The sequence below is a fragment of the Oculina patagonica genome, chromosome 8, assembly GCF_052425735.1.
Source record: "Oculina patagonica isolate OP01 chromosome 8, crgOcupat, whole genome shotgun sequence".
Taxonomy (NCBI): Eukaryota; Metazoa; Cnidaria; class Anthozoa; order Scleractinia; family Oculinidae; genus Oculina; species Oculina patagonica.
Window position 1 is genome coordinate 3976877 of NC_135765.1, and position 14272 is coordinate 3991148.

Below are 14272 nucleotides of genomic sequence, written 5' to 3' on the forward strand. Positions count from 1 at the left end.
AGTGTCAAGAACAAACCCCTTTCGTACCGTGTCATGCAACAAACCCTTTTCGTACCATGTCAAGCAACATGGAAGCTTACTCGTACCGTGTCAAGCAACAAACCCTTTTCATACTGTGTCAAGCAACACGGAAGCTTAATTGTACCGTGTCTAGAAAACAAAGCTTTTCCGTGTCAATCAGGTAAGAACAAAAGCAACCAACACGGAACACATTAGCTTTTGTTTTGCTTATTAGTTATGCGCATATCGCTAAGCGTGTCGTGTTATAACCGTGCGAACGTGTCGTGCGCGTGTCAACACCAAAGTGACCAAAATCCCGTGGAGGGTCACAATTATTAGAATCATTATGTACACAGTTGAACAGCCACTAAAAAAAGTAACAGACACCTCCTATAAGCAGACACTTAGACACAGTCCCAGCCACATACACACACGGCATATTTTTTGCCTTCCATAACCGGACACCTCTCCTAAGCAGAAACTTTTTCTTGCCCCAAGGGTGTCTGCTAACAGAAGGTTCGAGTGTACTACAGGTTGTTAGAAACTGTTTAGCTACTTGTTCCAGACAAGCTTCATGACTCATTTCAAAGCTTTCAGGAAATGTCTGGGGTGTCAATTTCCACCTCTGCAAGAAAACTGCACCTCAAACTTCTTACAGATAATGAGAAGTAAATAACACCTCACCTCCAAATATGGAAACAGCACCAGCTGGGATTTTTTTGCCGCTGGCTGTACTTCTTGCCCTGGGTTTAATCAGCACTGATTCCTCATCTGCTTGAAAGGAAAGCAATACATAATCACAGAAATGAGATTACACAACCCTCCAAGTTTATTTTTTTCATTAGTGGCCATTTGGCCACCGACTGCTCAAGTTTGGTCGCCAGTGAAAAATTTTAGTTGCTAAATTAAGCTCACACTTTCAATCCTTCTTCTCAGTTTTAGTCACTTGGCTGGCGACTTCGGTTCCAATATTATTATAGGAATATAGAGGTTTTAGAAATTATAATGTTGGATTATAAAAAAATAAATTAAAGTAGTCGCCAGCTCCAAGATTTTAGTCACAATGGAGACTAAAATGGTCCTGACTTAAATTGGAGGGTTGTTACATTTTCACTACTGTAAAAATGTTGCTGACCATATATTTTGAAGATCTAGGTTTCCTCACCTTCTGTTGGCTCTTCCTTTTCGTTGGTTTCTGCAGGTTTCTCCTCAGCAAACAAGTCATCCTGTGTATGACAAGATTTGTTCTCTTAGTCCTTAATGTACCATAAATCCCCCTATTAGCCCCCCCCCTGAGGGGGCTTCTTCGAGGGGGGGGAGGGGCTTAATAACAGATTTATGACATCCAACAAACCAACTAAAATAGCTGTTTGATTTACTGCCAGATTTCTTTTAAAATCATACCATAAAAAGCCTGTTAAGTCTCCTTCTCTTGGGGTTATTTGTGGTAAAATTGACACCTCAGACAACATTTCCTAAAAGCTAAGGTCTTCCTTGTTAAGTCTAATATCTTGAATTTGAAATAGTCTTTTCACATTTGAGGAATAAATTAACAAAATGAGCATAGCAACTGTAGTTCTTATACTGTAATACTGCGTGTAAAATCTACAACTTGATCAACTGTGATCATTACCTTGTCTCCTTCTTCAACATCATCAAACAGATTCCCTCCACCACTGAACAACCCTCCCTTCTTTGCAAATAGAGTTCCTTCACTTCCAAACAGTCCATCCTCCTGCGGACTGGACTGACCAAACAGATCTGACAAGAGAAGACAAATTACCTACAGTAGTCAAATAACCTGCTTGACGCAATATTAGGCACTCACTACTGGTCACCATTTTATCTAGGACTATAAGCAAGACTCTTGGTAGGTAGCAACAACCAGATTTCCACCAAAACTAACCACCTGTTCAAGCATCAGGGAAACAGGTACGTAATGCCAGAGTGTAAGCATTTCACAACATGTAAACTTGCCTAAGTCCCTAAAAAAATACATGTAAGACCCTTTTTCGCCAAATGCAGCTGTAAAACTTATCTCCGGTAATGTCCAAAGCTGTGCTCTTGGGATAAATGCAGGGTACCCATTAGGCTCTTGAGTAAGGAATCTGCTCTTAAAAGCTTTTATTATAGCAAAGTTATCTAAGTTACCCAAAGACAAAAGTAAGTCGCCTCTCAACTGGCACCCGGGCCCTGCTAGAGCACAGCCCTGATGTCTTTTGAGACTTCTGGAAATTCAGATTTTCAGTTTTATTATTAAGTTTTAAGAAAATAATATTTCCATGCAGAAGAAAAAAGTTATAATACACAGTTTAATGTAATATATTTTTTCTTTCCAAACCATAAACAGCAAAGAAAGTTTAAAAATAATTAAATTAAAATTACACATAGGAAATGCTCAAAGCAAATAAAACTGCCACTTTTCTCACCGTCTTCAGCAGGAACTGACTGCCTCGTGTCCACACTGCTATGGCTAGTCTTACTGCTATGCCGTTTTCTATGCTTGTGTTCCCCATGTGACTCCGACCTGTCTTTCTTGTCGTGGTGATGATGATGATGGTGATGATGAGATTTCTTTTCTTTTGATTTGCTATCACTGCGACTCTTTTTTAAACTGTGCTGTTTTTCCTGGACCTCAGCAGTTTGCAGCACTTGATGTTCTTCATCACTCCATTCACCCTCAGCCACCTTATCGTCATCATCATCTTGATCGCTGTCCGGTTTCTTGACAGGTGCCACTCCAATTTTTGCTGCCAATTCAGCTGCAAAGTCTAGACCACCCTTAGGCTGCAGTCAAAACAAACATACCTGTCAGCATGTGGAGTGGTTTGATACATTCATGTGACAAATATACCTTTCCAATACAAGCAGTTGAAAGCTTTGTGGTTTACTAGTTGAGATCATCTCTTCCACTCCAAGCGACTCAATAGAAATTTAGCTTAAAACTTAAGGGTTGGGTAGCAGCTCTTGCAACGTCTTACACCAATGGCTTGCTACTCCAGAACAAACAGGAACTAAGCCCCTAGCCCCCAAAACAATAGCAACTGCAATACAGAGATCTATGTAGTGTTTTGGAATGGTTGCTACTCATGCATGAAAATTCATAAAAAGGGACCAACCAACCAGGGCCAGCCGAGGTTGTTCAAAAGTCGATTAATCAAGGGTTCAATTTCTCTTATATAAAAGTGTTTTATTGCTTACATTTTGTGGAGTTTGAGGTATTTCGACGGAAAAAGTGAACAACGGAAAATATAAACAGAAAATCTCACTGAAAAGTTGAAAAGCTGACATCAAAATTCACACTTATCCTGGATTAGCTTTATCGTGCTTTGAACAACCCGGCCTAAAGACACTGCACAGAGCCTTGAAGAGCTACAGTAAGTATTTGTCTAAAAATTTTAAATCTGGAACATCCCTCTTGCACTGATTGGAAATCAGAACAAGAAAAGTGATTTCCAATAATTATGACTTAAGAAGCTAGAAATCAACCACTGCTGGCTGATGTTTGTACCTTCTTAGGTTGTTCCTCCTCTTCCTCTTCGTCACTTTCTTCTTGTTCTTCATCTGATTCTGGCTTCTTCTTTTTCTCTCCAAACAAATCTTCATCATCCTCATCTTCTGATTCAATTTTCTGTTGTAAAAAAAAAAAAAAAAAACAACAACTGATGAATAACAAAAAGTAAACACTACCTTGAAACTATTTAAAATTTTGCAACAAAAACATGGTCCATGTATAGTAGTCAAATCACTGAACATCAATTATTATTAGGGTTCGATATTTCTCCTTTGCAACCAGGAGGCCATCTTTAAAATATTGAATCACAGTATATGTGCAATATTCTGTAACTGAATAGTAAAAATATCAATGCTTGTAAGGATTGGAGGAGCTAGCTAGATGGCTCACATCATTGGTTGAGACACATATTTCTCCTGCAGCATGATGTGACTAAGGGTATTGTACATGTTCTTCTTTCAGTTTAAAAGTTAATCCACTAAAAGTAAACCCAGGTCAGAGTTGTCATGTTTCCTAACAAATCAATGGTAAGCGTTAACATGTTTATATACTTATCATTGTAGAGGGGACAATGTGTCTCATCGAGATCACAACACATTGACTCCTGTTACTAGCCTTTCAGTCTGGCAAGCTCCCCTCTAGTAATTGTACAAAGCCAAAATTATTTTTAGCTTTAATATTACATTGTGTATGATTATAGGAGATACCTTAGGTTTGTGCTTCTGTTTCTTCTCCGTCTCCTTTGGTTTCTCTGTTTCTGATTCACTGCTGCTCTCTTCTGAGCTCTGTGCAGGAAAATGAGTCAGAATAACAAGTTAATGAAACACACTCTTTAATTTTTGTCTGATTGCCACCATACATTTCTTTCAATGTGAGTTGAGCCATTGAATTGGCGATAAATAAGATACAGCTGTAACATTCCCTAGATTATCTTTATATTCTCAATGGATTGTCTGTCAACGCACGTTAAGCAGTTCAATTGATAGAGCAGTTTTCAGTTGAGTGTCGTAAAACCAAAACCAAAGTAATGACTCTGAGCAATCACAAGGGACACTTACCGGTACAATTCAGTAAACCAATCAAAACTTGAAGAAATTACATTGTACTAATTACACATGCAAAAAACTCACAATTGGTTTTGGTTTTACTTCTAATTGGCTGAGAAAGTGGCGCGATATTTTTGAGCAAATTGATGAGGGTAGTAATGCAAAACCAAGGTAAAAGCAAATTACTTTCGACACTCAATGACAAGTGAAAACCGCTCTATAACTGATTTCACCAAATTACATTAAGAGCAATGTGACATCATAAATTTCTTTAACTTGTTCATTAAGATCCAAAACCTGGCTCAAGAATAACTTGCCTCACTGCTGGATTCTCCACTCTCTGAAGATGCTGTTTCACTTTCACTGCCACTGGACGAGGCTTCTTCTTCATCCTCTTCACCTTCATCTTCTGTGAATTTGAGATTAAAAAGTCAGGTTTGATGTTATGGGAATAACATAACATCCATGGAAAAATGTGTACAGTACAATAGCTTATTACTTTCAGAGAAAATAGATTCAAAGTTTACAGGGCTCAAGATTAACGGTAGCCAACTAGCCAAAGGCTAGTAAAAATGCAGTTTTGGCTAGTAGGTTTTGGCCTTTCACTAGCCAAAATGGCTAGTAAAAAAATCAGGCATTAGTGGCAAGAAACCCCATTTATTAAAATCGTCTCTCAGAGAATATAACTAACAAGTAAACTGTTGACATTATAGAATGTGAAGCTTTCAGCAATCTAGTTGACAAAAACGCATGTACATGTACAATTTTTATAGTGAAGAACAAAGCCCAATTTTGTAAGAAAAAAAAAACATGAAGATTTAAGGAACATTTTATGGCTCAAGGTTTAAACATTATCGCACATTGTTTTCACCCTCCCCCCCCCCCCCTTAAAAGAAGAACTATGCTTTAAAATTGTGGCTAGTAGAAAATAGGTTTTGGCTAGTGAAATCAAAGCTGTCACTAGCCACTTGGCTAGTTAGCAAAAAAGTTAGTCTCGAGCCCTGTTTCAGGGCTTCATTAAGAATTGTAATAGCAGGGGAATAGTGTAAAGTAACCGGAAAATGATTTCTAAAGGTTCCGCATCTTAATAAAAAAATAGGTACAGGCCTTTGAAATTTAGCCGGAGAATTCTACGTAGTAGCGGGAGAATTCTCCGATCCCCGATGCCTAATGAACACCCTGAAGTTTTGATGAGAAATTAATAAGAATGTTGTAAGGTTTACTGATCAGAGAAAATTATCCTCAAATTCCAGATTTTACCTGGGCTTCAATGCTGTAAGAAAATGCCGAACCAATCATGAAATTCATGATGCATTCATGATACTTACATGTAGGACTTTATTGCAGTTTTCAGTGAAATGCAAAGTCTCAAATTCAAAATCCAACTAATGATTGCGTTTTTCACTGCTGACAATCATAATTATGGCGATAGCCAAAGAATCATGATAACAGAAACAAACAAAATGGATCGATGATAGATGGCAGCAAAAGGCACGTAACTCATTGGTTGAATATTGAATTTCAGAGTTGACATATCATTGAAAATCGCAATAAGTATGTCTTCATTACAGAAAAAAGGTAGTCACCAGCAGGCACTAGGTAAAACACTGGTATAGGCACTACCTTGATTAATCAAAATAATTATCCCATCTACACACAATAAATATATATATATTTGTAATTTACATACAGACTGGACCTTAGTCCTTCATACCTTCTCCAGATGATTCTCCAAGTCCTACAAGTTCATCCCTGAAGAAATCTGAAGTTCCAATCAGATGAGGTAGGGGACGATTGGCATATACATCCTACAAGAAATAACATGCATAGATGCACCGACTTCTATGAGTGAACAAGAAAATTATGAGCAAGAAGAGAACAATTTGCACTTGTCCATTTATTTATCTTAAAAGGCTGTAATGCAAACTGTTTCTTGATATTGCTAAGTAAATGAATTTTAGACCAAAATTGAATAACTGAGTGTGCAAAATGGGAGACTCCAAGATACAAGGTTGTTTTTGGCACTAGATCTACCATTATCTGCCTTAGTTTTAACTTGTTAACTAGTTTCAAGCTTGTTTTATCATTCTCTAGATTGAGTAGGCATTTTCCACTAAGCAAGGTTGATGATCAAGCCATTAGTGATTACCAACCTTGGGCTCCAGTATAACTTGAGGTTTAAATGCCGTCTTGACATCTTCATCCTCTTCTTCATCATCAGAGTCTGCAAAGGAAAATTAATTTTAAAGAAAAATATTAAATATGCATAAGTTAACACCTTATTGCATAACATTGGAAGAAACCTCTTCCTATGTTACATGTACATTACTTTAATGACAAATAAAGCTGGAAGCAAGACTGGCACAGATGTAAATTCCATTCTCAGCATATCATAGACTGAACTGGTATAGAAGCAAATGAGTTACTTTGTTGCAAAATACCGAGAAAAAGTTAAAAAACAACAACAACAAACAAATTTCTCTAGGACTCATTATATTTTACTTACGCTCTGTTGTGAGCTCGAGTGTAACAAATGCGTTATCCATGACACCAATGCCATGCTTGAGAGCTTCACTCAGTTTAGGGATGACTTCAGCCTCTCTCTGTTCCCTTGTTTTTCCCTTTTAACATAACATACATTCTTTATTCAAGATGCAAACTGAAGTTACAAGTAAAAACAAAAAGAAAAGAAAAAAAGGCATCAAGAAAAGGAAGTTACGAGGTTAACCCTATAAAAACTCTTAAAAAAATACAAAAAATACATAAAATATATAAAAAACAGAGTTCCTAAATTAAAAATTTAGATATAATATAAGCTTAGATTTAAAAAGCTGGAGGCTGTCGGCTTCCACAATGTCTCTAGGTAAATTATTCCATAGCTTAACTATTCTAATAAATAAAGAATGTTTGTAACAATTGAGTCTGGCAAGTTTGATATAAAGTTTGTACAAATGATTAGCTCTCGTATACTTTGTTTCAGGGACGCAGTCGTCAGTTCGTGCTTTCGTAGCCTTTTGACAGCAAATATAATTATGTTAGTAAAACTTATTTTCCATAAAATTCCCATACATTGTGAATGGAAGAAGTTGGGGGGAGAGACATTATAATTATGTTACCTTCTCTGGTTCAGCAGCTTTTTCTTGTTCTTCATTTGTTTCATCTTTGCTGACATCCTCTTCATAAACACGCTGACAAATAGTAAATAAAGCAATGAGATCTTGAGGATTTTTTTGCTTAAATCAATAAATAGGTCTTGAAATTGCAATGATGTGGTACAGTTGAAGCTCTCTTAACGGACACGCTCGTAAGCAGACAGCTCTACTTATGGCCGCCTTGTTTGAATTCCCGTTTGAACTCCCATACAAACTCTGTATGTTTACATTCTTGTAAGCGGACATTCCCGTAAGCAGCCGCGGACACTTTCACAGTTTACAAATTAGACTTTTTCTTTGTTTTTAAGCTCCCCTAAGCGGACACCCCAAAGAAAATCTTATAAAAAACCTCTGTATCTTGTTTTTATCAATCAACTTCACATCGTCGCTCATGACTGTCACAATGATTTTACAGTAAAAACAGTACCATATTTCAGCGTTTGTTTTGTCGTCATTCACGTCCATCCAGTTATTGTTAGCTAGGCAAGCTACACCTCTAGCGGCTGCTTACGAAAACCATTCTCGTTAGCAGCCAGCTCCAGTAACAGACACTTTTTTTGCGTCCCGAAGGTGTCTGCTTACGAGAGCTTCGACTGTATTACATTTCACCAGTTATTCATGAGAAGGTTGCAGCTGGCAATTATACAGTACAGACACTTACATTTTCAATAAACTGAGTATTGGACAACATCAAAAAGTCATTCATCGTATTTTGCACCTTAGAGTCCATTCCCTAAAAAGATGTTTTATTACATGATCAGTTAAAGCTACATAACTCACACTACTGATAAATCAAAACATGATCCCTTTGTCTGTTGTCTGCAATAATTGAAGGGCTTGGTACAAAAAGGGTGGCCATGATTTTGCCATGAAATGAACATTGCCAAAACAACTCCAAAATTTGCGTGCAGGTTTGTTGACATAAGTGAAACATTGTAATGCGGCTTTTGCTCTGTTTCCGGGAAATAACATATGCAAAAACTAGGTTTTTGCAGTCAGCATCTTTAGTACTTTCTTTGTTCAAAGGGAACAAAGAGACTTCAAAAAACGCAGACTTGGAAAACCGAGCTTTCTGCATATGTTATTCCTGTAAAATGGAGCAAAAATCAGGGACAATAAATACAGTACAATGTTTCACATGCGTAAACAAACTCACATGCGAAAGTTGGAGTTGTTTTGTCGATGTTCTTTCGGCGAAAATCACTGCTGCCCTGTTTACACTGAACCCTTCAATTGTCTTTTGGTTATTGTTAGTCATTCCAGCATTGTTTACTACTGTTGCAGTATTACGCCTGGTTCACACTAGCAACATTATAGCATAACGACAAGGTCACACAAACACAAAAAATCCCTTGTGATGATGTTTTAGGTCACCAGTGTGAACAACATGAGAAAGTGACATAGGAGGAACATAATGACATAAGCATAACAACATATGGAGAAAACTAATCTTTTCTTTACTTTGTTATGTCCATGTTGTTGTTTTTATGTTACTAGTGTGAACCACTTCCTCAAAGGTATGATAATACTACCCAAGACCCACAACAGTGTACATAATACGTACGGCATATTCTAAACAAATGTTCATCATCAGAGAGCAGGGTTCAAAATAAAATTTTGTTTTTAGCCTGAATTTGTCGGCTTTTTTGTCAAGGCTCATTTTTTTCCCGGCTGTTAAAAGAGCCATGCATTTTCAAGGGACACAACCATTTGCATACATGACGTACCTATAGGATGTACCCAGAGGTTTGCAATGTATTCTGGGGCGATTTCAAACACAGTCAGCCCTTTGCAAGCTTTCGGAAGTGATGGAATGTTTTACGGCATTTCAAAAGAATGGATTGGAGCAATGTGACTTCTTTTCTTATTTTGAGTGTTTGAGAAGTAAATAAGATCTTCCAATATACTTTTCTGGAGGGACAAAATACCTGAGAAGGTGGGGCAGCCCGTTATTCTTCTCAACACAGAAATGAAGTTGTACATGTAAAACCGTAAAACCAAAAGTTTTAGTCGCCAGAGATGAAATTTTGGTCGCATTAACGCAGTGAGTCGCACTCTCTAGCCCTGTAGCTGCTTTATTGTCTGATATGAAATGTTTACTTCAACATTAGTAGCCGGCAAGTGTCGTCAAAGTGCCGGCTACCGCCGACAGCCGGCTGCTATTTTGAACCCTGGAGAGGTAAACTCTGATAAGCCTACCCGGTACAGTAAAAACCCGCGTATAAGAACACCTATTTTGGCGGTTCAGGCTGATTTGGTTCTTATATAAAGGGTTATAATCTGCAAAATCAGCCTGTAAGTGTTCTTAAGTGTTCTTAAAAAAAGTTTCTTAAAATAAGGAACATACTAGGCTACCAATAGATGAAATCAATATATATGCACACAATTGTATTTTAATTTTAATAAAATTGATAAATCAAGGCAATACTGTACTGTAATTGGGGTGGAACTATTATGTGTGCAATGAAAAGTAGTGTTGATCTTTGATATTTTTCCATATAAGAACAACTTTCATTTTTCAGGCTGAACGTGTTCTTATATAAATGGTACTTTATTTCCTAAAATCAGGCCTGGGTGTTCTTAATCCACTTGTTCTTATACGCGGGTTTTTACTGTATCTATATATTAAACAGAACAAATGTCGGAAAAAAATCAGATACCCCAAGCAGGATTCGAATCCATGACACCCCGATCTCGTGGAAGGTGCTCTAACCATTGAGCTACCAAGGCAACCACAGTGGAGTGAGTCTAATATTTGCTACAAAGGAAACATCGATTACCAGACATTTACTCCCAGGCCTCTCGGACTGGGCAATAACAGTTATTCCAAGAATACGTTTGACCTTGGAAATCATTTAAACTACATGTACAATACATTGCAAGCTAACACTGAAATTTTGAACTATACATGTAAGGCTTGAATTTTTAAAAAAAATAGTCTGAACCTAACATACAAAAGTGATAATACAAGTGTAAACATGAAAGTATTAACTGAAGTTTCGCCAATATCTAATATAATATACTTAGTCACATTTATAAATATAGCATCAAGTCAGCATGTACTAATAATGACTTACCTTGGTGCTGCTGACCAATCCATCCACCTGAGTCTCAATTTCATGAGTTTGTGAAATCATCTTTTGAGAGAATTCTTGCAAGTAAAGAAGCAGCTAGAAAAGGGACAAGCAAAATTACTCAAAAACAAAATGATTTTGAATTAAAATTCTCCTTTACTCTGATAAACAACACAAATACTGTATGGCAGTCTCAAGCAATTTGTAGCTGATGAATATGTCCCTATTTCCTTGTGCAAAGTTCAAACCGTCAGATAAATTAGGACTATATCTCAAAGTTTGAACCTGGATAATTGCAAGGAAGCTTAATAAGCACAATATGGTAATGCCAATTTAATGTCCCTATCTTTGGGTAGAAATTTAACATTGCACAAGTAGATAGTCATCAACAAAGCCACAACACTAGATGTTGTTTTTGGGAACAAAACAACAACAGTTGTTTGTTAAGTTTCCTGTCAAGGGCCATAACATCTGAGCAAATGAGAGCTTGTGTAAGCTTTGCTGTGTAAGTCGCTAGTATATAATCTGAGCTGCTAGCAAATATCCATGAATAAAACACCCAAGGTTACAGAAATCAGGTAATAAGCCTTCTACATGTGCAAATAACTACCTTTTGAATGTCTATTTCCATGTAAAGTACAAGTTGTCAAAATATTTCCTGCTGAGCAGTGATGTGATATGCTTTATCTCCTGCACACAATATTTATTTCCTCGTCAAATTAGACAACAAGCCCTGATTGGCTAAATTCTTGAATTTCAATATACATAAGGAAATGTTTTGGTGACTAATTTAGCTTAACAAGTTAATATTGATCACATAACAGACAGTAATAAATCACTGAATAAATAAATATAATTTTCAATAATTTAATGTGAGGATTAAACTGCAAAAGAACATTATGTGATCAAGGAATTCCTTATTGACTTATTATGAAATATTTCGACCAACCGTTTAATGAGTAAATGTGGTTCTTCTATTAATGGACAAAAAGTTTGTTAATCAGGTGCAATTATACAAAGTATGAGTTAAATGACACCTGAACAGGTATTCTACCTAATTGTCACTGGCATTTGTGCGAATGTGGTGCAAAAAAAACAAATTTAAAACTCCTAAAGAGTCCTTAAAACATCTATTTACTCTAAATCCAATCGTCTGCAAACTGTAACATAAAATATTTTTACCCCTGCATCGGCTGCAAGTGTCCAATTTGAAGATCCCTTTCTCAGTTCCTTGACACTCCAGGATCGTTCCCATACTTTCTCCTCACTCGGCGGTGCTGTGCTGGGCTGAGATGCCGTTTGTGTACCTGGAGGTTGTTGGGCAGGTGTCGAAGGTTCCATCGGAGGCGCTGGAGCCGGAGGAGGGGGAGGGATAGCCCCATCTATTGGAGGTGGAGGCGGAGGTGGCGGCGGTGGTGGTGGCGGCGGAGGCGCCATCTTGAATCTGTGATATGTTGTTCTCTGTGGCACGTGACTCAGAGCCTCGATCGTGTGTTGCGCGGAAGCTGCCAAAAGTCAAAGTTCTTTCTGTTTTCGTTTCTTTCTCTTTTACTTTCTCTGTACTTTGCTCTTTCTATTTGATCTCGAAAAAGGTTTATAAATCTCTGAAAATTTCGGCAAAACACAGGAAACTATTTTAAATTCAATCTAATGCTGTTTTCTACGCGATTTATGGGATCCCAAAGAGGTTTTCGGCTTCAAGGTTCCGGCCAAATAATGAGGGGATTTGGAGGGCCAGAAAATGCGCTTCTTTTTTACGTCTTATGTGGTGACAAAAAAATCGCCTGATTTCAGGTTACGATTGAAACACACTCGATCGGGTTTAGTCCGGCGGCTTAGCTCCTGAATTGTGCGATTTCTGATACAAGCACCAAACTTTGCAGGATTACAAGCATTTGCATACTAATCAATTCTTGATATAGTGCCAACGCCAATTTCCTATTTTCAGCTAGTAAACAGTAATGAAATTTTCAGCCGAGAGGCCCCTCCCCCACGAAGTACTTCTTCTTGTACTTTTATAAACCTTTTATTGTTGATTTTTATTCATAAATACAGATATGAATGCTTTTAATTAGGCTTACAATTGTTATTTTTTACCATCTGTTTGATACCAGTAATTTAATAGGAAATTATTGCATGGGAAAAGATTTTTCGTTCCCCGCCCTCTGCTCCCTCGCGTCTTTCGTTTTGCGCTAGCGTCCAGGTCTCTCGCGATCGGTGAACCGTTCGCTAACAGACGAAAAATAGGAAAATATAATGCTGTGAACAGTCTAAATTACAGCATTTCATTCTAAATTTTGTACGTGCGACTTGGTATCACTACCTGGCATAATAGTATTTGTCTATAAACCAGGACAAACAAATATTTCAAGAAATTTCATTGATTTTAACCCTATCCAGACCGGGAGGGGCGGAAAGTGCCCGCGCTGACTTTGAACGCTTATAACTTTTTCAAGATTCAACCAAACGCTACCAAACTTTCCGAGTTTATCTAAAATTTATCTGGGAATAATAGGTTCTTGTGTCAAGAACTTGACGTCACCATGGCAACGGCATTTTGACAGGCATGTTTTCCCAATTTTGTAATTTTCGTGTTTCTATTAATGAAAAATAATTTTAATGCAATTATTTTCATCCTTTTACGGTTTTTAAGCACAGTTTTATTGATTTTGAGTACTTTGCAGTAATTTTGGGCGGTTTTATGATGTTTTGGAAAAATTTCGAAATCCAAGATGGCGGATCCAAGATGGCGGCTGTTTTGACATTATGATGTAATTGTAACGTGATGTGACGTCATCTTCCCACGTGACGTATACCAAAAGATAGGTGTTTGGACATACTATATATTCTCTAAGTTTCATTGTGATTGCTTAAATATCCTGGAAGTAACGGAGGTCTGAAAAGATCCAAAAAAGCCCGGTCTGAATAGGATTAATAAATTACGGTTTCTATGGAAACCGGTGTTTTTCGGGCTTGGCACTATATCTGAAAACATTTCTGTTGGTGACCACTTTCATTGTGCCAAGTTTCATGCTTGTATCAAAAAGTGCACAATTCAACTAAAATTTCGAGCTAAGCCGCCGGACTATTCCATATTCAGGTTTAACTTGGGGGAATTCTTTGTTAAAAGCTTCACTCGAACTTGATATATGAAGCTGGGACTAGCCTGCGTTGCAGACGATCGGGGTTTAGTTCGTTTGCAACGCAGGCTATAAAGTAAGGACTAAAGAAAATTGTGTCAGAACTGAGAAATCTGGCGAAGTTTCGGATATCAGTAGCTCAGTAGCAGAAAAGAGTTTTTCAAAATCTTTTTCTTCGTTCCGCGGCTTATTTCTAGCCTGAGAGCACGGTCTATGCGTTGCCCTCAGTCGGTTGGGTCGTTCGTGTACATCTCAAGCACATTTCAAAACGACCTGATTTCGATAAGCAGAAATAAATAGAGGAAACATTTCCCCTTTTTAGCGACCTTATCTCAGACTACAAGGC

General features: G+C 37.6%; 2 protein-coding genes across 5 annotated transcripts in view; one reads left to right on the forward strand and one right to left on the reverse strand.

Moving 5' to 3' along the window:
• Window positions 1-12285, reverse strand: part of LOC144663365 (uncharacterized) — a 28798-nt gene extending 16513 nt beyond the window's left edge. Inside the window, exons 1-14 of one of the 4 annotated variants that reach the window (XM_078524276.1) lie at window positions 11969-12285; window positions 10790-10882; window positions 8374-8445; window positions 7677-7748; window positions 7067-7181; window positions 6714-6784; window positions 6275-6368; window positions 4878-4969; window positions 4222-4299; window positions 3520-3631; window positions 2430-2792; window positions 1634-1761; window positions 1166-1226; window positions 685-771 (exon numbers count right to left, since the gene is read on the reverse strand). In XM_078524276.1, coding sequence (XP_078380402.1) covers window positions 685-771; window positions 1166-1226; window positions 1634-1761; window positions 2430-2792; window positions 3520-3631; window positions 4222-4299; window positions 4878-4969; window positions 6275-6368; window positions 6714-6784; window positions 7067-7181; window positions 7677-7748; window positions 8374-8445; window positions 10790-10882; window positions 11969-12223 — 1693 coding nt within the window. In that variant the 5' untranslated portion in view covers window positions 12224-12285. Of the gene's footprint in view, window positions 1-684; window positions 772-1165; window positions 1227-1633; window positions 1762-2429; window positions 2793-3511; window positions 3632-4221; window positions 4300-4877; window positions 4970-6274; window positions 6369-6713; window positions 6785-7066; window positions 7182-7676; window positions 7749-8373; window positions 8446-10789; window positions 10883-11396; window positions 11519-11968 lie in introns of those variants that run through there. The other 3 variants (XM_078524277.1, XM_078524275.1, XM_078524278.1) reach the window with 3 other exon arrangements.
• LOC144663400 (E3 ubiquitin-protein ligase TRIM45-like) overlaps window positions 1-14272 on the forward strand; it is a 173183-nt gene that overhangs the window by 51387 nt on the left and 107524 nt on the right. The gene's annotated exons all lie outside the window — the stretch shown is intronic.